Source organism: Rissa tridactyla, chromosome 4, assembly GCF_028500815.1.
Source record: "Rissa tridactyla isolate bRisTri1 chromosome 4, bRisTri1.patW.cur.20221130, whole genome shotgun sequence".
Lineage (NCBI taxonomy): Eukaryota > Metazoa > Chordata > Aves > Charadriiformes > Laridae > Rissa > Rissa tridactyla.
Window position 1 is genome coordinate 92878180 of NC_071469.1, and position 24300 is coordinate 92902479.

At 46.5% G+C, this 24300-nt stretch overlaps 3 protein-coding genes across 11 annotated transcripts in view; 1 reads left to right on the top strand and 2 right to left on the bottom strand.

Moving 5' to 3' along the window:
* Window positions 1-13896, bottom strand: part of GALNS (galactosamine (N-acetyl)-6-sulfatase) — a 55941-nt gene extending 42045 nt beyond the window's left edge. For 8 of the 9 annotated variants that reach the window (XR_008465957.1, XR_008465954.1, XR_008465955.1 and 5 more), the window contains exons 1-9: window positions 13767-13894; window positions 10085-10208; window positions 8765-8839; window positions 7642-7744; window positions 4642-4785; window positions 2609-2675; window positions 2365-2492; window positions 1418-1557; window positions 91-194 (exon numbers count right to left, since the gene is read on the bottom strand). Coding sequence is in view for 4 of the 9 variants with exons in the window: in XM_054198734.1 (XP_054054709.1) it covers window positions 91-194; window positions 1418-1557; window positions 2365-2492; window positions 2609-2675; window positions 4642-4785; window positions 7642-7744; window positions 8765-8839; window positions 10085-10208; window positions 13767-13865 (984 nt within the window). In the remaining 5 variants the exon portion in view is untranslated. Of the gene's footprint in view, window positions 1-90; window positions 195-1417; window positions 1558-2364; window positions 2493-2608; window positions 2676-4641; window positions 4786-7641; window positions 7745-8764; window positions 8840-10084; window positions 10209-13766 lie in introns of all 9 variants that reach the window. The other variant, XM_054198730.1, reaches the window with a different exon arrangement.
* A 53-nt stretch (window positions 13897-13949) lies between these two features.
* Window positions 13950-17399, top strand: TRAPPC2L (trafficking protein particle complex subunit 2L). Its single transcript, XM_054201242.1, has 5 exons — window positions 13950-14002; window positions 14991-15163; window positions 16184-16271; window positions 16397-16476; window positions 17218-17399. The coding sequence occupies exons 1-5, from the start codon at window positions 13970-13972 to the stop codon at window positions 17261-17263; spliced, it is 420 nt and encodes a 139-aa protein (XP_054057217.1). The 5' UTR covers window positions 13950-13969; the 3' UTR covers window positions 17264-17399.
* Window positions 17400-18564: 1165 nt separating this feature from the next.
* On the bottom strand, window positions 18565-24248 carry PABPN1L (PABPN1 like, cytoplasmic). The gene is made up of 7 exons (XM_054201458.1): window positions 23595-24248; window positions 22931-23039; window positions 22379-22443; window positions 21791-21897; window positions 21588-21675; window positions 21338-21486; window positions 18565-20536 (listed from the first exon to the last, which is right to left on the bottom strand). Exons 1-7 carry the CDS (start codon window positions 23814-23816, stop codon window positions 20497-20499), a joined length of 780 nt encoding a protein of 259 aa, XP_054057433.1. The 5' UTR covers window positions 23817-24248; the 3' UTR covers window positions 18565-20496.
* Between the last annotated feature and the right edge of the window lie 52 nt (window positions 24249-24300).

A 24300-nucleotide genomic window follows, 5' to 3' on the forward strand; every position in this document is an offset into this window, starting at 1 on the left:
TGATCCAAAGCCCGCTGAATCCAGCAAGAACGATTCCACTCACTTCAGTCCACTTAAGACAAATCAGAATTCTTAAAAGCGGATACTCACCCCTCCTGCAGGTATATGTCCGGGCCACCAAGCAATAGCTGGTTCTCTCATGCCACCTTCAAAGGTGGTTTGTTTGCCACAGAGAAAACGACCATTGCTTCCTCCTAGAGAAGGAAAAGAAGCCGTACAACCCACAATATATCAATATCATATTTCGAAGGGACACTGTTAACTAGGGAATTTTTAGGCTAGTTTTAAGTGAATTTTCATTTCTGCACGAATGCTTCTTCAAATAACATGCCCAGAGTTATTTGGATTTGGTTTTTTTGTTGTTTTGTTTGGTTTTGTGTTGGGTTTTTTTTTTAAATATACCTTTATGATGAAATTTTAGGAGTCTCTTTTCAGGTCAGAGAGAAAGCGATAGTTAAACACAACTTGCTATCAACCAAACAAAGAAAAAAAACCAAAACCTAAACAAACAGAAAATACTTTGCTGGCATTTCCCTTCCCTTTAAGGATGTTAACTGCTGTTTGTAACTAAAGGAAATCTGACAGTTTCAGGCAGAAACAGTATTTTTTTCATAATCCTTTTAAAGCACCAGAGCAGTATTAGATGCAGATATGAGAATGAGAAAAATAATCATGCATTCCCTGAATGTTCACTCTCAGAGATAGCAAGTGCGTTGCAGGAATGTCCGGGTTTTTAACCCAGCCTCGTAGCTAAGCTTGCTGAGGAGCAAACAGGGAGGTCCTGCGACTGATTCCAGGTCACACAAAGTCAAACACAGCGGCTCAGCTGAAATCAGAACTCAGGATACTCCCTGCTTTGTGGTCCAATAACCACGAGACAGCCTGCCTCCAAACAGAAGAGAGTGGGTTATAAAATCAATTTGCAATGACTCTGTTCGGGAGAAACAATCATTTAAACAAAAGAAAACTTGTGGAGTAACAAAAATATTTTTTCTTCGTGCTATTTTCATGAGAGCTAAAGAAGGAGGACGTCTTGAACTCTCTGTAATTACTCAGAAAGCTCAACTATGCATTTGGCAGATGGAGAGTAAACACTCTGCTAAGTTATTGTGCCTGGTCTTGAATAAATTAAAAATATTCACCCCCTGACAGTGGAGCACAAAGTAGAAACGCACACAGGTGAACAGACAGACTGGGTCAGGCCAAAAGTCCATGTAGCTAAGAGTATCTCCTCCAACGGTGACCAGAAGTAATGACCATAAGCTAACTCTAAATGTAAATGCTCTGGATTTTGAGGCTTCTGCTAACTGCAGAAGAGAAAACTCCAGGTACAGCTCTCTCTACCCCCACCCTCCAGACAAGGAGACTTAAGCCTTGATTGCACAACCCCAGCCCAGTTTGTTCATCTGAGACTCACCTTGTTTAGGAGCTGAAATGAGAGCAGCCCCATTATCGGAGGTGAAAAACACAAAAGTGTTCTCACTGATACCCAGCTTCTGAAGATGTTTTAGGATTTTTCCAATGCTATCATCAATTTCCCGCACAGCGTCCCCATATCTGAGGCAAAAGTAGATGCAAAACATTAAAGGCAGCAAAAGAGGAAAAGTGTCACGCAGCATAATGCATTGCAATCAGCCACAACGCTTTTAGTGGACGTTAATTTATACCTGTGCTGCAGAAACACTTCTCTTATGCATCAAGTACTGTACGAAAGTTTTTCACTGCTAAACCCGTGTCTCTTACCTGGTGAGAGCAACTTCTCCTGGGTATTAAGAGTCAGATTTTGTTTAGATATGAGCCACTCTTGGACAGAGACCAGCAACCGATATAAATTTAGCTATAAAGTTCTCAAATACAGGCAAAGCCACTTCACCATAGACTTGAGGCTAATAACGCAGTTTTGCTTATAGATGCTGGTTTGAAACAGCAATCTCAGAAGGAAGCCTCACAATTATCTGCAGAGCTCTTTGCCTCCTGTAAATTGAGTTTTTCACGCATGTTTTTCTACTTGCTAGTCTGATTTATAGGCTTTTAAAACAGGCACTAATCGTACAAAAGCCTTCCAAAAATCATCTGTGCCACATACAGCACTTCATTACTCACACAACTGGCAAAGGAGCTTAGACTCCCCCTTCTCCCCCATTTTAGTCACATGATCTTCATTTCAGATTATAGCAAAATTATTAAAGAACAATCCAAGCGAAGTCCTCATTAACTAACGTATTTCAGTGCACACATACACTTTTGAGAAATTATCCATATACTTGGATCTAATAAATGTTGCTTAGGTTTTCTGTTTCTGCAGCATGAGGTATTAATTAAAAAAACCCTAATAAAACCAATACCCACAAAAACAAGACTTACAGTCCTCTCTGACTAGTGCCCAGGAAACGTTTGGAGGCATAAACAGGAGCGTGGGTAGCATCAATTGCCCAGTATAAAAAGAATGGCTGCTGGCTGGCCTGCTGCTTGCTAATAAAATCGAGAGCTTCCTGTAAACAACAATAAAAATGAATTTAACGGAACCATCCTCTGCCACCTAAATCTCTCCAAAAAAAGAAACATAAAGTCACTGTGGCTTAGAAAGCAGTATTAAAATAGACAGTACCTGCAGGTAGATCTGAGTCAAGTTGGCTTCACCTGTCTTCAGATCAATTTTGAAATCTTCGTAGTATCTTAAAATAAAATGAATCAGAGAGAAAAAATAACCAATCCTAAGGAATACACAACATAAGAAGGCTTTCTGCTCCCCCCCTTCCTTACACAAGCAGGTTACTGTTGCTACTCAGCAAATTCTCTTCAGATATTAAAAAGAACGTCACCATATTTTTTCTCACGGGAGAAAGCAGTGAAACGGCTAGATCCAAATTAATGACTACAAGATTTGGACAAACCTGAGAGACCGACTTTTCACTGTTAAGGTGTCAGAATAGGGGTAGTGTGCTTAAAGATCTCATGCCACTACTCCTTCAATAGAGAACTGGTTTTTTTTTATCGTGTATTTATTTTTTTTATTATTACTCACAATTTACTGTGAGTAAAATTTGCAGAAGTACACAACAACTTTCAGTGAAATAGAGCAATCCCGGAATGAGAATTTGGGCTGCTTTGAAAACGTTATGTTAGACGTATCTTTAGACACCAATTAAGTAAAGAAGGGCGGGGGGCAGTCCTCAGGAGAATAACAGCAAGTGAAATAAGATGATAACCAGGCGCAAAAGTGAATGGACAAGAACGGCACAGACTGCAGACTTGGGAGCACAGAATGGCGTTATGAAAACAGACAAAAGGTTATTACAAACAGGAAGAGAAGGAATAAAGAGGTCTTTCAGTACAGAATGGAACCAGCTTCCAAAAGAAGTAGTGGAGTGAAATCACCACAGGAAGCCTTTAGGGCATGACAGGATAAGCAAACATCTCTGGGAGGGAGGCACTGTACAGCAGTCACATCCCCGGATGGTCAGCACACAACCTGCAGGTTGGCCTTGGTACTCAGACCTTTATTCATCCCCAGGATCAAACATTTAGCTTCACATTTAACAAGCTTCAACTTTAAATCTAGATGGTAAGGTAGAGATGAGGAAGACAGGATTCCTACAAAAAGCCATTTAGGAGTTCAGAATAAAGTTTATTAGGCAGCTAGCATGCCTCGTCACTGAGGGGCATCAGTGCCGTAGGTCTGTATTGTCTCAGCTTTAACTGGAGAAGTCAGAGTGCCACAGTCACAACAGAGAAGCAGCAGGTACTGCCCCCGCAACAGTGCTTGAGTACTCTTTGCTGCCAGCATTGCTTTCAAAACCTCTCCTTCCCCCATGAAAGGCTATCCTTGCTTCCTCTCCTAGACGCGAAATTCACATACCTCTTGACAGTTAATCTATACCTTCCTGTTTCCGTCTGCCTTGTGCATTTTCCCACAAGGCTTTCCCTTCACTCTGCCTTAGCTCCAATGGAAACCACCACCCAGGCCTTGTAACGCTGGTTATTGGCCACCCCAGACTAGCGGGAAAATCCTGTTCAAAAGTACAAGGGCAAAGCAGGAGATGAGATCCTGGCACAGGATGTTGCAGAGACCAGAAATATGAATAGGTTTAGAAAAGAGACAAGACTAGTTCGTGGAAATTAAGTCAGTGGCTATTAAAGATCTGGACGCAACTTTCAGTTTAGGAAGGTGGACAACCATGCACGAGGAAGACCATTGCACATATCTGTTTTCTTATACCCTTTCCATAAGCATTCACTACAAATGGTCATCACAGAGTATAATGGATTAAATGGACCTTGAGCCTGACCCAGAAGGGCCCTTCACATGTTTCATGACCTTTTACAAGCATCTTTCCTGCACTGGCTTACTGATGAACCACAGGACATTCAGGGCCCTCTGTAGTAAGCATCTCAGATCATATATGAGGCAGGATATTCCCAATGCTTGACACGCTGTCAGAGTCCTCTGCACGGGGTGGAGTACCTGTAGATCACTGCCCATCCAATTGAGTCTGTAACTCTGACTCTGAAGCAGCTGCTGGTTTTGCCAACCCCTTTTTCACTGAAATGGGTTTGCTACGCTAGCGCTTATCTTCCAGCACTATAATGTCAGCACGGAAAGCAAAGAAAATAACATTTCCAGGCAAGCAGCTGAATTACCTGCCAATCATTTCCCAGTCCCTATACACAGGGATATTGGGGAGCACTCTGTTATCAAAAGGTCCAAAATGGCAGTTTGGGGATCCAAACCATTCATCAAACCCATGCTTCATGGGGTGGAACTGGGGCCTGTGACCCAGATGCCTAGAAGCAAAAGAAACAGATGAGTTAAAATTCTGCTGCAAAGAAGCAAATAATAGTCTCATAAGAATGGCATGCAAGAAAACAATCTTTGCCTAAGAAGAAAAACTTCAAGCATTTTAATCAAATAAATGACTGCAGAGCATTGTCTTGATCTTTCTCATACTTGTTGCAAGTGCATCCATGCAGACTCACTCCAGTGCTTCCATATATCCCATTTTAGTCTACTGTCCAATCTTTGTTTTCCATTATTTCCTTCTATTGGTATCTTCTCTCACACTGTCTTGATGATCTGTACTGATGGATTACATTGCCCAAAGCCATTGCAAAGATGCACGTAGTGTTTTACTTAAGGATTCTGATCTACGACAAGTCACTTTTATACCACTAAGCTATAAAAACACAAGGTAAAGCTCATGAAACGTACCATTATATCTGTATTCCCTTTATGGAATACTCATACTGCCAAAATGGTACAAAGAGACCTGAATGTAAATGAGAATGAGTTCTTTACGTTCACATGCAAACATAAAACACGTTTAGCTACTCTTGATGACAGCTCCATTCTACTATGCAGCTTGAAAATTCTCCATCCTTAACTTCAAGATGAAGCTCCTCTCTAATCTCCAACTTCTATACAGCAAATTCTCAATTTCCTTCATTTATGCTATCTTGAATATACAGAATGCCCATCCTCTCCCAGTCGCTAAAGAAGATCTCTATAGCTTAATATTTATTTAATCATTCCAGCTTCCACTCACAAACCTGCATCTGCAACCTGTCCATTTTGTGCCATCACCCTCGGCACATTTTCAGAATACAAGGGGCATAAAATGCATTATCCGAAGTAAAACGATCCATGGTGTTATTCTGAGCTATTCCAAAATAGAGTTATAACAGAAAATAATCATCATTCCAGCTATGATCATACCTTGATGATGTAACTAAAACTGCAAGTCTCACCTGCAGGATTCTGCCCTTTCCTCATTCACATACATGGTAATACAGAGCTATTCCTGGGTGTTTCTACAACAGGGGACGTGAAGAAATACTTTGATCTAAGAAAGTCCTAAGAGAACTTACAGAGGAAGAGACTTAAAAAACGTAGCAAATAATTACTGAGATGCAAATTACTCTCTCCCTCTCACAACACAAAAAAATAGGAAGATATTTAATGAAATGCAACAAATTGTAAAACAGTCATGGAAAATACTTGACTTGCAAACATATAATTAAACTGTGGAACTTACTGTCACAGGACACCCTGAAAAGTTTTTAAAAGGGATGTTGAAAGGATAAAAAAATCGTCTTCTGGAAAACTTAAAAATCTTTCAAAGCCCTAAAATTCTATGCATGGCTAGGATAAGACTCCAGTTTAACTACTTTGCATTTCTTTACACCTTTCTAGGAAGCAGGTGGTGTGCACAAATGACAGAGAACTGCCACTGTACAGTATCATTCCTTAGTCCTGTCCCGGGTAACACTTCTTGGGTGCACAGTGATAGTGCAGTGCATATTCATATTTAGTCTGCTTCTTGCTAACAGCTGCACGTCCTTCCAGATTTGCTGTTTTCCAGAGAACTGCCTGGAACCAATCTGTATTTGCGTTGTTTATTTCTTTTCCCTGGGTGTATGAATTTACATGTATTAGCACTGAACTGCATCTTATTGCATTCAGCCCACTGATCCGATTCTTCACAGCCACTCTGCTGTTTGGATTTGCAGTAATAAATAATTCACTGTCTTAGGTTAGTTTGCTTTCCTTCCAATTTCAGCAGCAACGGTGAATCCAACCACAATTCAAACTCACTCTTCTCTAACTTGTTAACGAAACTGTTAAATAAATTGTATCCCATTACTTTCTTAAACAGTATCCCCCGGATACTACTCCTGTCCGAAGTCTCTTCATTAACGATTACTCTGTTAGCCAAGCAGTACTCCTCTGGTGTCTATGTAGTTTCGAAGTTGCTGTTTATGCATTTATTTATTACAGCATTGTTCCAAACTGTGAATCAACTGATCAGAGATACCCAGGCCCCATGGGATTCCATTACAGCCCACAAGCGCATTTGAAATTCAAATGTTACAAATGCACCAGTTTCAACTATTCCACTGGTAATTCCACCGTGCTTGTTTGATCTGAATATCTTTCAGGCTTTTACCTTCCGATTCTTCACAGACATCACAAAACACTGGTTTTTAGAAGTTCTTCTGTATCCTCTACAAAGATTATACTGTACTTCCAGGAAAGTCCATAGAGTCAAAGGACATTCACAGAGTATTGGATCAGCCCTCTAGGTCTTTTAAAACACCTGGTACCAACTATCCCAATTAAGCCTATTCCTGTCTACCTTGACCTTCTACACAATCTTCAGTGTAGTCCTGGAGACGTCTGCATCTCTATTTCTATACCACACGCTTCTACTCCTGCCAAAAGAAGCTTTCACAATTTAGTCTACTCTATTAACAAAAAAACCCAACATATAGCAGTGGCGAAAGATAGGTGCTCAAGGCAAATTCCAACAGAACATCTTGGTGTTTTTTGATTAAATTAAGTAGTGTGATACATGGATGAAAGCACAGAGAGTTGAAGGATTTATAAATAGATATATATATATACACATAAAAAACCCCTTAAACTCTTTTTATGAGGATGTACGTATGTACTTGTAATGGTAACACTCAATTCAGAAATTGATCACAGCAGGGGGGATGATCCACCAGAGATTTCAAAAGTTGGACATCTGAGCTTCAAAACTGTGGTTTTTTCCCTGCAGTTCTGGTTGTTCTGAGGCTCCTTCACAATACATACACACACATAGTGAAATCTCAAAGCAAGAGATCTTAAAATAAGTTTACCATTTGCCAATGATCTTATTGGTGTAGCCAGCTTTCTTCAGCAACTCTGGAAGCAGTAATTCAGAATCTGGGATTCCTCCTACTATATCCTGTGGCGTGTATGCTGTGTAAAACAAACAAAAAAATCTTTCCAACTCTTACAAATATTAGAGCAAGCAGCTCATGGCTACTTATCATTAGAAGCACTGTTACTAGGACAGAAATAGCAATTAGTTTGATGTAGCAATATCACTGCTTGGAAGTCCTCCCAGGCCACAAGATGAAGAGAACAAATTGATTCAGAGAGATCAAAGGGAGTTCTCCACCCACTTGCACACCATGGCCAATAATAAAAGGGGCTGCCAACACAGAATGAAGGAAAGACCCTTGAAAAGGGGGGTCATAAAGAGAGTGAGTGCTTTAGGTGTGCACTGGAGTTGCCTTTACACTTCCAAATTTGCTTTATATTTTCTAAAATGAAGGCATTTTTTTCCTAAATCAAATGATTCATAAACTTGCTCAGACCGCAAGAGCTGAGAGAAATTATGTGTCTCCCACAGTCCTCTGGCCCTTGAGAATCTAAGGTATGACTTTGGTTAGAACAGAGATAGCCAAGCACGCTTGCTGATACAGTGTGAATCAGTACACAGCTGCTGCTTCTTGCCCAAGCATGCATGGTCTCATGGGGTGTCTGTCATGCTGGAATCAATGACAGCAACCAAAATCAACCCAGGGACATTATGAACTGGTAATCTTCCCTGGAAGCACCATGGGCACAACGGTTCTACAAAACCGCCAAGGCTGAAATGCTTAGAAAACTGGCTGCTGAATAAAACCGTAACCCGCTTGTTCTTTACTCTAGGTGTTAACATACACCCCACATGACTTCCTTTCACCAGACTGGCCAAAGGAATCACTAAGCAAATGGATCAACCAGTCTTGTTTATGTCTTTTAATTTGAGGAGGTTTTCTGCTTGATGAGAAGGAAGCAATAAATGTCACGCTTATTACCAGCAGTTAACATGGTAATCTTTTTGTGCCACTCTGGAAGATCACCAAGCCAAGCCTTTGTTCAAAGCAAAACTTCCTACAAAGCACAGGGGGAAATCAAGAGAGGAAGGCAAATCAGCAGTGAAGCCCATACCGTTTCTGGCATGTGCATTCGTAGTGTAAAAACCATTCCTGACTGGGAGACGGCCCGTCAATAGTGCTGCCCTTGCTGCAAATAACAACAAAATAAAACGGTTTTGTTTTACATGCATTCTCTGTTTAACATTAATATTATCATCATATTAAGGCTGAGGACAGCACACCGACTGAAGCATGTCAGTGTCCTTTTGCCACAGCCAGCTACTAAGATCACTCACATTAGAACAGGCAGCAACTCCCCTCTCCAGTGAGCCATGGAGATAGACAGGTTCTGATACGACAACATTTGAGTTATTCCAGGACAAACCCGACTGAAATTTGGCCCCTTTATTAAATTACCCACTGCTGTAGAGTAATTACTTTCAATAGTCAATGTAGCAGCCCTTCTATCTCAGTAATTATAGAAGGAATACCTGACATACACATGTAAGAGGAAATTGTAACAGAAACTGATTACATGCTTAAGGCTAGGTTTTCGAGCTTGCCTGAACAAAAGTCACGTAATAGTGAAGAAAGAGCTGCCCAGCTTTGACAACAGAAGTCAGGTCCTGACTGCAGGAAACATTTAAATAGATGCTTAACTTTAAGCATATGCAGTACCACCACTGGACTTTGCAGGACTTCAGCATATTTTAAATGCCGTTTCTGAGCAAGGACGTCAGCAGCACACTGACAAATTATGTCCGAAATGAAAGCTCAAATAAAAAGCCCCTGTTCCTCATTTTTGTTTCAGTTCTTGGCTGTCAGTCATGTTTGAGGGAAAAAAGAAAGAAAAAAAGCCCACCCCACAGAAAAACAATTAAGGATAAAAATATCTGCATCTCCCAGACCCAAACGTTTCTTTTATCTCTCGTCCCTTCCCCAAGAACCTTGCAAGCCACCAGCCTCAAAAGCAGGACACAACCTGCTGCCATTCCTTGCATGGTCTCACCAAAGACAACGGGCTCAAACTATGTACAAAGTATGTTCAGCAAAAATTTAGATACAGCTTTGTCTGTTTATCCCAAAATAAGAACGATTAAAAAAAAATGCAGTGACTGAGGCTAGAATACTAAACCAGAATGTTTTAAAAAATCCTTTAGCTGGACCGATTTGACCACTAAAACACTGCTTTGTATGAACCAAAGATTGTAGGTTTTCCAATCAAAACGTAAATAAAAAGGGAGCAAAATGCAAGATCAAAGCGCTAATTCCAAACTCTACCCTGAGGGTAATCGCTGGTTTGGTTGCTAGTTCATGTCAGATGCTGGCAAACATCCCAATCTTCTCAGAAGGTGGCATGCTTATATGCTAGTTTAAACTCAAGTTTACTCACACGGAGAACAGAGGGGGTTGGCAGTATAAAAATCCAGGAAAAGCATCCCTTCTGAAGCCATCTGGTCTAAGTTAGGAGTTTCCTTAGAAGGCTCTCCGAAAACTCCCAAATCGCCCCAACCCATCTGTAAAAAGAACACACCAAAAGATGTAAAAGTACATTTACTCTTCCACGACGACAATGCTTCTGGGCCCACATAACACTTTTATTGTATCCCTTCACTTCTAAATGTTTATAGTGCTCATCTCCTTATTTAGGGATTACTTCACAGATGTGATAAAAATGATATTCCCCAACCCAGTGAAGCAGAGAACTAGTAGAGTTTTCACTCGCAAATGGGAAACCAAGGCACACATGAGATTAAATGGCTAATAGGCATTAAAACACTTGTAGCAGAACTGGGTAAGAATCCTAATGCCTTCACTCTTACACAAGTGCCTGAAGACTGGCAAGTGTACGCATACCAGGGAGGAAAAGGAAGTTACACATGATACGCTCGATATCGTACAGCTAAAAGTCTGACCCTTCCGACCCTGGTGACATGTCTTTGTGTTGGACCACTGACCCCAGGACTCCATCTCAGCCTGCTGAATCTATCTATCCATCTATCCATCCGTGTATACGTAACTAGAAATGCAAGGAAAAGGTCTAAAGTCAAAAGCAGTGCTGCAGGAAAAGAGAGAAAGCGTTTATTTTAAAAGCAAGCTCTGGAGAGAAACGTGCCAGAGGCGTCGTATGTCACTCTGCTTATTTGCAAAACAGTGGTTTCACCCTGCATCTTCCTCCTAATTCAGAGAGGTCACACACCAGGAGAACTGTAAAATTACCATCACATTGTCTACATTCATTGCTGAACACTATTACTGGTAATAATACAAATAAAAGTAAGTGACTTAAAACAGAAGGTTCTAGAAGGGAACAACTTAATGAGCAATTAGGCACCGTGGTTGCTGGAGATTACATTATGCTTTAAAAAAGGCAATAACTTTCTTTAATACAGATGCGTATCAGGTGAGCACCTGATATGGAGGGTGTAATGTATCAAGATCTTTAGAAAACCATCTGTCTGGTCCCATTTGAGAGTCTAACATTTACACTGCAGCAGTGCACTTTGGAAAAAAAATTGTTGGAGAGCTGCAGAGCCGACTGTTGAGGTTTGAGGGAGGAGCAATTAAATGGTACCACCCAGCAATAGGGTGTGGAATTAAAATAGACTCAATGGGATCACCCTTGAGTTCTCTATTCATCAGTTTCTTTATCATCAAGGAAGAAAGAAAAAAAATCATGTTGCTGTAATTTAAAAGCAGTGTCAGAGTCACAGAAGTTACTGAACTATCAAAGGAAAAAGACCATGGAGATGTATTTTTAATGAACAGCATTTTAAATAAATAAATAGATCACAAAAACTCCAGTCAAGATCTGTGCCTCATCACGTCTTGTGCCGTACCAACACTTCTAGAGTGGGATAATCACTATCCCAAGGAGCTTTCATCTTGAAAATTACAAATGCCAGCTTGGGGGGAAATATTGCTGCATGGAAGTTTGAGACGGACTGCTGGAGGCTCAACTGGCCAGAAAAACTAGGCTTACAAGGTAATTATCTTGTACAGGAGTGTAGAAATACTATGAAAACAACAGCCATGTTGAATTGGCAAAACAGAGCCAAAACAGGCGGTAAGAGCATGCCCACCTGTTAAGTCAGATACCCACACTCATTAGCTTTTTGGGTAGCTTAAAATGGCACATAATGCATTTCTACTACAAACACACCTGAAAGACAACATGAAAATATCAGAAGAGAAGCAAAACAGGAAGGTGGCAGCACCTTGAACATGTTGGAAATGAATATATCTCCTTACCCATGTGGCTAAGACACTACGGAGTGCAAAAGTGGAAAGACTTTTAGTTGGAAACAAATCTATGATTATTTCTGCTCTTTAATGATTTATTGCCCTTTTTTTTTTTTCCAGTTCAGAGAGCAAAAATTAATGGAATTAGTTTTCTTCTTGTTTAGTTCTTCAGGAAGCAAGTTTGGGTTTCTAGAATGTTTCCTGAAATGTACTCGAGTTTCTTTGTCTACACTTGTAGCTGCACCTTATTCAGTGCTACTAACACTACATCCATCGCTAGTATTAGAAGATATTGCCACAATTATTTTTGTAGGCTACAAAACCAAGCCTTAACTTCAGAATGATTCTATCAAGGTTCGAAAACCACCAAGACACCCTGTTTTTCAGTATTTACCAGCCAGTGGAATCCTTTGCCAAGGACTGTGGACTTAATTGCTCAGTCGTTATGAACAGACTGGTAGATGAGATGATTAGACTTCTAGATAAGGTATGTAGGTGTGTAAGCACCTATTCCGAAAGACTTGCATATGGGCTTGACTTTATAGATCTGAGAAGTCTCATTTGTTTTCAGCAGGACACCCACGCACAAGGAATAACGAGATGTTTGCATTAGTACTGCAGTGTTTCTAGTGGAGGTCACCCAGGGCAGCTCTGCCCTGAAGGAAGGCAGGGCAGGGGTATGCCGGGCCTGGGCCTTCCTTTAAATTCTTCACCACTTTTTACACAAAATCCACAAAGGACTCGAGAAAAAAAGCAACGAAGCATGACGGCTTTCAGAGTAAGTACTTCCAAACCTATTCAAATATTCCTGCTTATTTCACTCAAACTTTTCCAGATCATCACATCAACCCGCGAGCTGCGCCTGAATCACTGTGCTGAAGACCTCTGACCATGAGTCACGGTACAGACCCTGTTCCTGTGCCATCCCACAGGCACTGGCCTACTGATAACAGGAGGGGGTTCAGCACAGGGCTGAACACAGAGGCCACGCCACCTGGAAGGGATGATGAGTGAATCTGGAAACTGTGTGACCTAGAGGGATTGTACACACCAGGGAGCGCCTTGCTCTGCAGGAGTCAATGAGACAGAGCTCTGGGCAGCCCAAAGAAGCAAATAAATGTGCAAGACACACTCTCAAAACACAGCTCTTACCAGGCCCAAAAATATCCCTTGATGTGCACCTAGGAGGATGCCGGGAAAGAGTAATTTGCAGGATAAGGCTCATGGGGAGCCACCCTGATGAAATCTCTATTTAAAGGCCTCTGCCCCAGTACAACTTTGGACCCAGCCCATGTGCCACAATGCTCCCATGAGCTCAGGGACCACCACCACAGCATCTCTGACGTGCTGTGCACGCACCACGAACAAATTTCCCAGACATCAGCAGAGCGTTTCCGACAGCGGCTCTGCCTGTAAGGCGCTGGTGCTCAAACCGTGCCCCCGTCGCTAGGGCCTGGGCAAGAGTGGGCCACCGCAGGAGCCCCTCCACTAGCCCCAGCACCCCGCCTGACCACAAGGGCCCTGCTCTCACCCCAATGACAAGCCCCGCTCAGCCCACACCCTGTAATAAGAACTCTATGGAGCTGATGCCCCAATTTCTCTCAGCCACACCGACCCCTTCCCAGGAACACAAGCCCCTCTATAGGGACAGGCACACGGCCCCCTTCTTGGCCACAAACAGGGCCCCCTCCCCCGTGACCAACATCCCCTCCATCCACCCTAACAGCCCCCCTCAGTGCCACCCCCCCAAGTGACTTCCTCCCGGCGACGCGGGCCCCCGACCCCCAGTGACGAGTGTCCCGTCCCCCCGCGGGTCCCCCGGCCCTACTCACGTCGTCCATGAGGAGGAGGAGGATGTTGGGCGGCGCGGAGGCCGCGGCGGGGCCCAGAGCCCAGCACAGGCAGAGGGACACCAGCACCACCCTCGCCATGGCAACCGCCGCCCCGCGCGCCCACCGCGCGTCACGTGAGCACCGCCCGCCTCACGTGACGCGCGGGAGGGGAGGGGCGGGGGGACGGCGGAGGCGGAGACAAGATGGCGGTGTGCATCGCTGTGATCGCCAAGGAGGTGGGGCTGGGGGTGAGGGGAGCGGCGCTGGGCCTCGGGTTGTGGGGCCTGAGTGGGGCAGTGGGTCCAGGTGGAGCTGTGGGCCCTGAGTGGGGCAGTTGGGCCAGGTGGGGCCTGAGCAGGAGTGAGGGGAGAGTGGGGCTGAGGCTGTCGGGCCTGAGCAGGAGTGATGGAGGGGAGCAGGACTGGGGCTGGGTGAGGCTTGCAGGGTAGGGTTGAGGGGAGCGGGGCAGAATCTCAGGGTGTGTGGCCTGAGGGGGACAGGGGAGCTCAGGGGGAGCTGTGGGGTCTGAGTGGGGCTGACGGTAGAGGGGCAGGGACTCAGGTTGTGGGGCCTGAGGGGGACAGGGTGGTCAGGGGGAGCTGTGGGGCCTGAGCGGGGCTGGGAGGAGTGGGGCCAGGACTCAGGTTGTGGGACCAGGTGAGGCTGTGGGGCCTGAGCAGGAGTGAGGAGGGTAGTGGGACTGGGGCTGTCGGGCTGGATGAGGTTGTGGGGTAGGGGTGAGGGGAAGGGGACAGGGTCTTGGATTGTGGGGCATGAGCAGGGGTGACAGGAGCGGGGCAGACGCTGGAAGTTGAAGTGGGCTGGGCAGAGTAGGCTGGGACCAGGGCCTAGCGAGCGCAGGAGCAGTGTGAGGGTGCCGTACAGTGTCCTGCTGACAGAACAGGAGGGGGGTTTTCCTCAGAATGAGCTGGGGACAGGCTCTGCTGGGACAAAGGGGCAGGTCAAGCAGTGGAGAGACCTGAGCCTTGTGCAGTGCCTGTGCAAGTGATTCTCCTGCCACTGGTGTATGGAGACAGATCTGCTCCACAAGCGCTGCAAAATGTAAGGGGGGGCTCTGCTGTGACAGCTGTGAATGTAAAATGGTTAAAATAGCTTACTTCTGACAGCAGCAATTCTTTGGGTGAAAATACTGTCGTGGCATCAGCTGTCACTTACACAGCAGAGTGGCCAGTCCTACTTAGCATAATTTGTTCTCCTCCTCAGAACTATCCCCTCTACATCCGGAGCATTCCAACTGAAAACGAGCTGAAATTCCACTACACCGTGCACACTTCCCTCGATGTTGTGGATGAAAAGATCTCTGCGATGGGCAAGGCTCTTGTAGATCAGAGGGAACTGTACCTAGGGCTTCTCTACCCCACTGAAGACTACAAGGTGTATCTTTCTAATGAAAAACTGCCATGCCATTACGTATTTATAGGCTCTTCCTAGTGAGGGACTCCACGTGCGAAACCTCTCTTCCTACTTAGTGCCATGTTAAAGACATTGGCAGAAAATATATGGACTTGTTCAGTAATCAGTTTGTCACGCAGAGGGTCAGGTTGGGTGCCTTGTCAGTTCAGCAGCTGCTTTGTTGCCCAACCAGGTGGTGGAAAAATATACCTTTAGCCTACATGAGGGACCGCAACGTGTGAATAGTGCCTGGTGCAGCTAGACTTCACCTTTTGTGAACCGTGTGCTTTATTCCACACTCAGCTTAAACAGTTGCCTGTGACTAGAACAGATCCTAGACTCCTTAATAACACGTAAGTGAAAGTAGCAGGAGTATGAAGGTGTCTCTGGTCAATTACCTAAATCCCAGGTGTGTGGTCCAATTTCTCTAAAATATGTACTCCACAGCCACAGCTGCCCCAGTGTTTTTAACTCACAAAGTTGATCTTTAGAACTTTCTTTGGCTTTTTCTCTGCATCCCACAGATGGAAGTTATCTGCTGTAACACACCTGACTTGTGGGTTTTCTGATTGTTAATTTTTTAAGTCTCAGTCTTTAAGTATGGCTATATCAGTATGGCTGATACTAGAATATTTCCAGGTCTCTCTGGTCTCCCAAACAAGAATAAATAAGGTGTCTGTCTCACCGAAATCTTCTTAAGAAAGAAAACCTCACCAGAATAGCCAGTGGGAGGCTGCTTCTGAAATTGCAAGGCATGCCTTACTAGGCAGTGTAGGAGCAAACTTGACCTGGAGTTATCAAAGATGTCATCGGTCAGGTAGAAAGGGGATACGGTTCCTGCAATCTAGTGTCTCGCTTAGCTCATCTGGTCCTAGTTGTGTGCTGGGTGCAGCAAGAATGTCATGTTTCCTCTCAGCTTGTTTCTTTGAGTGTATTCCAGCCTTGTTTTAGTTGCTTTGACAGGCTCTGGTGTGTCAGAAGCACATGCCTTAACAGCTGCACAGATACGGCTACGTGACGAATTCAAAGGTGAAGTTTGTTATGGTGGTGGATTCTTCAAACACAGCACTTCGAGACAATGAGATCCGCAGTGTAAGTGCAGGAAATCAGAGCACAACTTGCCACATCAGTGTTTTTGCTACTTCCGCTTATTCATAAAGTGCTGAGAAGCAAAAAAAAAAAAAAAAATTAATTAATTAACTACAATCCCTTTTCAGATGTTCCGAAAGCTGCATAATTCATACACGGACATAATGTGTAACCCTTTTTATAACCCTGGGGACCGTATCCATTCCAGGTAAGTCAGTTGATCGTACTGATCTTTCTGATCTTTGTCATCTTTCTGGAACTTGCCGTGTACTTATGATGTAATAGGACCAAGAGCATAACCCCTGTGGTTGACCAGTTCAGATGTGCATGCTCTGAATGGAGAACAGCTGTGTTGTCTTTGGGCCATTACTGCATAACAGAAAACTCTGATAGTCCCATGAGAAAGTTACAGTGAACTCTCACTCCCACCTCAGAACCAGCGTTAGAAATTTTGGCTCAAGAAAATAAATCTCTTGGGGAGAAAAAAATTCCCTGTTTTATAGGTAAATACGAGCATAAACATAGGTAAATAGAGCAGGTTAAACAGAGTGAACAACCGTGCTTGTCCAGGGCTTATCCTTCTGTAAGGACACATGGGCATTCAGCATGTGTAATTCCTCACGTGTGAGGGCCGGTGCCTCCCGTTTCTCGTCTGTAATCTCACAGGAATTTTAATCGTGTTGGAAGTTTCTATTGCCTAGGCAAGAACAACTTCTCTTATGCTTTGCTGAGGCAGATCTGCAGCCAGGATAAGACTGTCCTTACTTCAGCTTAATTAAAAGCTATTTACTCAACAGAGCATGCTATAGAGTAAAAACATGTATTCAGCCTGGGGAAAGCAGCTTGTTAACCAGTAAGAGGCATTGTTAGCCATTGGCTTTGTTACAAGAGATCTGCTGTGCAGAACTAGCTGCTTCCTTTACTATTCTGTGTTCATTTCCTTCTCTAGGGCTTTTGATAATATGGTGAACTCCATGATGATGCAGGTGTGCTGAGGCTCTGCCCCTTCTCATCTGAGCCTTGAGAACATTCCCCACGTACAGGAGTGTGCCTACAAAGTGATGTATATATTGTCTTTGTTCTGTGTAGTATTTTAAATTTATTCTATGTAAAATAAACTCGACACCCGCATGGTTTGTATGCATTTCTACTCTAGCAAGCCTGAGCATAGCACAGAAGTCACTGTTCAGCTTTATGCCTTCAGGTAACATGTGAGAGGCAGCTCTTCCTTCAGGAAGGTCAGCTGAGTCAGATAGGAGGCCAGTTCCCTACAGAAACATGTGCAGCTGTGCCTCTGTGCAACTCAGATGTTTCTGTAGGAATTGGGCTTTGTGTAAAAACAGCAGTTCCTGCTGTGCTTGTGATTGCAGCAAGCACAGCTGCACAAGAGCCAGCTAAGAGATTATTATTGGGGTCAACCTAGATTTCAGTCAGCTGAGATGCACAGAGTGACACTGTTCCTCAGATGTACTCGTGCTTCAGAGCAGCTCCCCCAGAGCAGGAGCAGCACATCAGCAACAGCAGTCTTTCTGCTCTTTGCCAGCCCCCTTTGCTGCTGCTCAGGACTCTCCGCTCCGACAGGAACAACACAAGCAGTGCTTAATTCAAACATACTTGGGCTCCTTGTCCTGTTTTTCCTTAGCTGGGAGCACCCAGATCTGTGTGTACTTATGCCATTAGTTCTTGGAAAGAGAAAACTCTGCAAGTCAGCCGAGGGCTCCAGGTTTCTCTACAACCCCAGCCACTGTTTACATACTTGAGAAAGCTCTGGCAGACAGCAAACAGCTGGCTCAGAGCATCAACTTGAACCTGATGGAGCCCTGCACTGATCTTGCCTTCCTGGGGAAGGCAGATCTTGGGGTGACTCACATTTGACAGTATTTGCTGTTATCACTTTGCACCTCTTTGAGACACAGTTAACAGCAGCTCCAACCCCAGTCAGGGAGAGCACAGGTAGCACAGCTGGGATAATCTCTTGGTGTGGATTTAAGACATCAGGATTGCACAGCTGCCTGGTTTATCCCAAACTAATCTCTATTAGCATCTCCTCCCCCTGCAGCTCCCTGCTGTTCTAATTAAAGACTACCAAATCAATAGCAGGTATTTATATATATATATATAAAAATACAAGCTTGACTAGAAAAGCATCCCATCTTCGTAATCACTTGTGCAGTAGACTCGCGCTATGCAAGACTGCACATACAGCAAGATCAGCAGAGGCAATGCAGGCAGGCGTTAACACACGCCTCTGCTCCAAGCCCCACAGTGGGCAGTCTGTGCTTCAAGCACCTAATCAGTTAAAAATATATAAAACATAGCTATAAATAAATAAATATAGCTGCACAGCTCCAAAGGATACAAGAAGCCCGGAGAACACCAGGTCAGCGCAGAGTGTCAGCTCACAGCCAGCGCGGTCTCACTGCAGTTGAAGTTCACACAGCAGGATCATTTATTTTAAAAATTAGTGACGTTTACAATACTTTCTGTCAAACAGAACTTAAATACATTTAATCAACAACCACCTGTCAAATAATGGGAGATGAAAGTGTTTGAGCCTCACCCACTATCTAAATAAGGCACAGCAGTACACTGCTATTCCAAAACATTTTCATATTAAAAAAAAAATCTTCACTCTCTCTCACTCAGAGACAGGAGCTCAGCATTTCCTCTTCCACAAGAGAGTCCGAACACCCCAAAGTAGTTTTTGTTAAAAATTAAGTCTCAAGAATTTACAAAGCTACTAAACGCAAAAAGTTTAAAGCCCTAGAAAAAGCCAGTTTTCCAGTCTAAGCCTAAGGGTAGCTTGGATCAAGGCCAGCCTCGGCAGCACAGTCCACGCTGGACAAAGTGCAAAATCAACACAACGTGAAGAGTTAAGGCTTCGAGCTTTAAAAAAATCCTGAGACCTTAAGGAAAAGGAAAAAAAAGAACCAGTGGGATTTTTAGCCTGGCAATGCCCCCTGAGCTGTGAAAAGCTGCTTTAGGAGTCAGTCGCATCTGTTGCAGCTGGGTTAGAGGAATCCTAACCAAGGCTCTGGAAAGATTAGCGTGAGAATTACGTAATAAAACCCGATTTCAATGCAGAACTTCACCCAGTAACGCTGTCTGCCGGTGTTTGCAGCCTGCCTCTTTTAACACAAAGTTTCCCCCCCCCCCTTTAAAAACGAGCGGTTTCAGAGGTCATAAACACAACATCAGCAGGAAGGGGAAAGTGCCAGGCAGTGCCTGTTCCCTGGTGCCCAGCTCCTGTGGTGCGCTTCAGTCCCGACCCTCTAAGTTCAGCTGGGCTCACACCATCCCCAAACCCACATCCGCAGCAGGAATAGTGACGGGAGCAAAGAGGAAGATCAGACCAAGTTTGCAACAGTGGAGATGATTTTTGTAGTACTGCTGCTGCCAGAAATAAAGCGAAATGATGTGTTAGCAGCGCTCTTTGATCCCTATAGCTTCAGAATAAAAAAAGCAGGAACAGGGGAAGAGGGGGCTCTTGACATCTGAAATAAAAGCAGGGAAGGGTTTTGTGGCACCCAGATCTTGTTTAACCACCATGGAGGTACAGAGGCTTCCAGAGAAATAGCAAAAGGATGCCTTTTCCCTCCCCTCGTTGTTAGATATACAACAGCAGCAGCGAAGCTAAAAACCAGACCCAAAACACATCATTAGGTTCCATCATCTTCCCAAGAGCAAGGTCAGGAATCCACGAGGCTGACAGAATTAAGGAAAAGGTCTAGAGCTGTAACCCAAGACTTCCTCCACTGCTTTGGAGAAGAAAACAGTCTTTGGCAAGGTATTTAGGATCTTCTTATGGGCAAGAGAAAGCAGCATCCAGCCTCTGCAGAAACAGCCAGCAAAGCTGAGAGTGCTTCATGGGCCGAGCAGGACATGTCCGCCCTCGCAGGGGCATGGAGGCCATTTGGACAGCTAAAAGCCAAACCGGGTTTACTGCAAACCCTCCAGTACAGCCCTTTTCCATGGGATGAGGATGAGACTGATGGTCTGGGAGAAGCTCTTCCCAAGGCAGGATGTTCTCTGGAATGAGCCTGTTCTCAATGAAAGCACAATCTCCTCAAGCAAAGCTCAGGTGAGCCTCTCCTGGGATGCTGGTAGGGATCCAGCCGATGTGCAGGTGCAGCAGATCACATTTTAAAATTCATCTTTTTTGGCTTGGGTAGGCATATTCTTAAATCTCTCCAATCCCATCGGCATCACCAGGGCAGTCCAGTCCTTTCTAATACGGAAAATACCAAGGCAGCAGCCTCGCCCGACCCCTAAACAAGAACAAAAACAGTACCCTAGAGCACCGGGGCACTGCTCAGCTGCGATGTCAGCTGTGTCTAGAAGCACAGCTACCTGCTCCTCCACCCCTCCAAGAGCTGGGATTCACCCTTCTGCCCCCGCTAACCCAGACCGAACCCCCCAAAAGACAGGGCAGCCCCAGAGCCAAGCACAGCTCTGGGACAGGTCAGGCTGGGACTGCGATGCCCACCCACCAGCCCCCCAAACCCCTGGCAGGGACACGGGGACAGGAGCGAGTTTCCAGGTGTTTTTTCCTCCCCCAAAGCTCCTCTCCGCTTCCTCCCACAACGCTGAAGGGGCTGGGGCATCGTTGAAGCTAATCCGCAGCGAGCTCGCAGACACACAAGCAGCGAGAGGTGTGCTGGAAAATAGCTCCAGGCCTGTGCTGGGGACTCGAGGGATGCCGGGACAAGCAGCGGGGGTGTCTCTGCCACGCCATCGCTGGCTGCTCACTTTGGTCCTACCCCCTCCCGGCTGCCCACAGTCCCCCTGAGGTGCCCGTGTCCCAGTCAGACCAGCCACCACCAGGCTCCTACCGACCCCACAGGCACCGGGGTGATGCTAACAGCACGCGATGGGCAGGAGACATTTCTAGCACAGGTCTCCAGGAGGATACTCCTGCCGGAGCCCTCCTCCATCCTCCCCTGGGTTGGAGCTGCAAAACCGAGAAGCTAAGCATGGCCAGAGAAAGGAGCAGCTATCCTCATCCTGGGGACACCCTGTTCCACAGGGATGTTGACCCAAATATGCAAGGAAACCCCCTGCCCACTCACCTGTACGTCCTCCCTCGCACCCTCGGGTGCTGCCCTCCATAATAACCTCCCCGCTGGGCCAGCCCTCCCCAGGGGGCTTGGAAGCGGCTCCGGTAGCCCCCGCGGTCGGTGGTGCTGATGCCCGGCATGTTGGTCCTCTTGGGCAGCACCTGGAAGGCAGGGGGTGGCTCAGCCGGCGCTGGGGATCGGCACAGCCCCATGCACATAGGAGAGATGGATAGACCATCCCAGGGCCTCATCCAGCTCTTACCTTAATGACACGGCCTCTGAACGTGCTCTCGTCCAGCTCCACCGCAGCCTTCACGGAGCTCTTCTCTTCAAACTCAATGTAGGCATACCTGCGAGGGGACAGGGTGAGCAGAGCTCCAGGGACACCCCGCTGCTCCCAAAGGCTGGGGAGCACAGGGCAGCACCCTCAGCACCCCAACCCCAGCTCCCACGCACAGCACTGACCCTTTGGGATGCCCCGAGAACTTGTCACAAAGGATGGTCACTCGGTTGATCTGCCCACAGCTGTTGAAGTGAGACTCCAGCTCTTCTGCCGTGCCCCCGTAATCCACCTGCAACGACAGCCCCAGCCCCCTCCAGCACCACCATCCAGCTTCCTCCGGCTCGTAGGTCTGCATTCGCACACCATCACGGAGGGCAAAGGGCCCGGCTGACCCTGCTCATGCCTTGCCACCACAACCTCATCATCTCCTGAGGTTCAGAAGATACTTCCAGCTGAAATGCTCCGGTCTGGAAACCCAAATCCAAGAGAGAGGCCCCCCCCTTTGAGGGAACAAGCAATGCTGCATGACCTGCAGCTTCCAGCAGGATATTTTGGGGAGCTGACACATGCAACAGATTATCTGCAAGTGGTTGAGGATCACAGGCAGGTGCTCAGTCAAATTCCCAGTCTGGGCTGGGCAGAGGCATTTGGGATGGGACCAGCCAGCCTTCGATAGGGGGTGCACAGGCCCCTGTGCTAGGGATCTCAAACATACATCCAGCTGGGCAAGGAGCAGCGAGGTGGGCTCTGCTCCAGGGTCTCCTACTTACATTGCCCACGTAGATGGATCGCTGGTCAACCTCCTTCTTCTCCTCGGTTGTCTTTGGGAAGAGAGCTGCAGAGACAAGGGGTCGTGCTGGACGGAGTCGCAGGAGCCCTCTGGCAGAGGGACGTCTGTCCATGCGGGTCTGCTCCCAGCTGCCACCGAGCTGCCACACTGCAAAGCTCCCTGGGTCCCCAGTCACATCCAGGGGCACACCCAAATCCCCACACTGCTGCCACCACCTCCTCCATCCCCTTTGTCCCCTCTCTCTTCACAAAAATTCAGCGTGAAGCACCAACAGCTAAACTCAATTACTTAACTGAATTGAATTTAATTCAATGATTTACTGCATCTTGTCCTGCAAAGGTAGGAGTTGGATATAACCTCAGCACCATGCCACGCCTGGGACTCCATCCCTCACCCACCTTTTGTGCCCAGTCTCAGGCTGCCAGGAGAGACAGACAGCGCAGCGTGCTCTGGCTCTGATCACCGCCCTGTGCCCCAGAGGTGTCCCTAGGGGCGGCGGACAACAACAGCGGCACCCAGGGACAGCCCATACCTGCCTCTGAGCTCATGATGAGGCGGTTTTCGGCTTCCAGCTGCAACTCCTTCAGCCTCTCATCCTCCTTCTCCATCTCCCGCACTTTGGCTTTGATGGCCTCCAGCTCCTGCAACCCAAACCAAGACTCACATGAGCAGCACATGGAGCAGGGACACCCCCGCGCTGCTCCCCACCCTGGGCTGGGACGTTGCAGTGCTACACAGCATGCACCTCCACCAGCAGTGCCCTCCCAGGCTGGGGACAAGGGTGAGCTGGGTGCTGGGGACAACGGCCTGTCCCACGAAAGGGGAGTTCAGCTCCCAGCTTCCATGGGGAGAAAAAAAACCCAGGGAAATACTTCCTTTCCTGTGCTTGCTTGTGTGAAGCAGCGTGTGCTGCAGCAGAGAGGCCCCAGCAGCACCAGAGCTGCCAGAGGGAACTGGAGATTTAAGCTGGTGACAAACAGGAGCCATTGACTCTTGCCCAGCCAGCCATCTCAGCAGTGAAAGCTAAGCAGCAGGAGAGTGACAACTCAATTTCCAGCTTCTCAGCTCAGGGATTTTAACAACAGAAGCCCAAGACTATTCTTAATTTTTGGAAGTGCTTGAAGAGAGGCGTAGAGAGTTTTCCATTTCCTTAGAGAAAGAGAGAAAACTGATTCCACATTCAGCCAGGCACTCACTGGGTCCGGCACATCCAGCTCCTCCACACTGTCCCCCTCCAGGTGGCTCACATCTGAGTCATCAACTGCAGCCTTCCGCAGAGCTGCCATCTCTGCCACGTCCCAAGGTGCCTCCACCGCTGCCAGGGATGATGGGTCCTGCCACCAGATCCCTGAAGTGTCCAGGAAGAGAGGACTGGGCAGGAACAGGGGCAAAAAGCCATTTAATAAACAAACTGCCATTTAACACAGAACCTAAACCAGAACGTCAGCCAGGCAAAGGCTTTAAGGGTGCTTCCAGCAGGATGAATAGGTGCCACCAAAGCAGTTAGTCTGCTCTTGGTGCTGCAGGCAGGCTTGCAGCAGGCCCCCAGAACTGCAGGACTGAGGGGCTACTGAAGGTCTCTGCCTCATACTGAGCCCCTTCCCAGCTCAGAGGGGACCTGGAAGCAGCTTCCCTTGGGTGAAAATAAACTAGGCACAAGCATTACAGCCTGCTGGCAGGGAAAGGGAAGAGGAGGCAGGACCTGCCCCACCAGCAGGGCTGCTGCCTGCACAGAGGGAGCGGCAGGGAGCCCTTCCTCACCCAAGCAAAAGCAAACCCACACCCTTTCAGCCCCAGGGCTTTTGGTTTGCGCCCTCTGAGGGACAAACTCTCCCACCTCGGGGCGGGAAGGGGACACCCCTCCAGCCCTGGGAGCCTCGGTGCCTGTCACCGAGCCGGGCC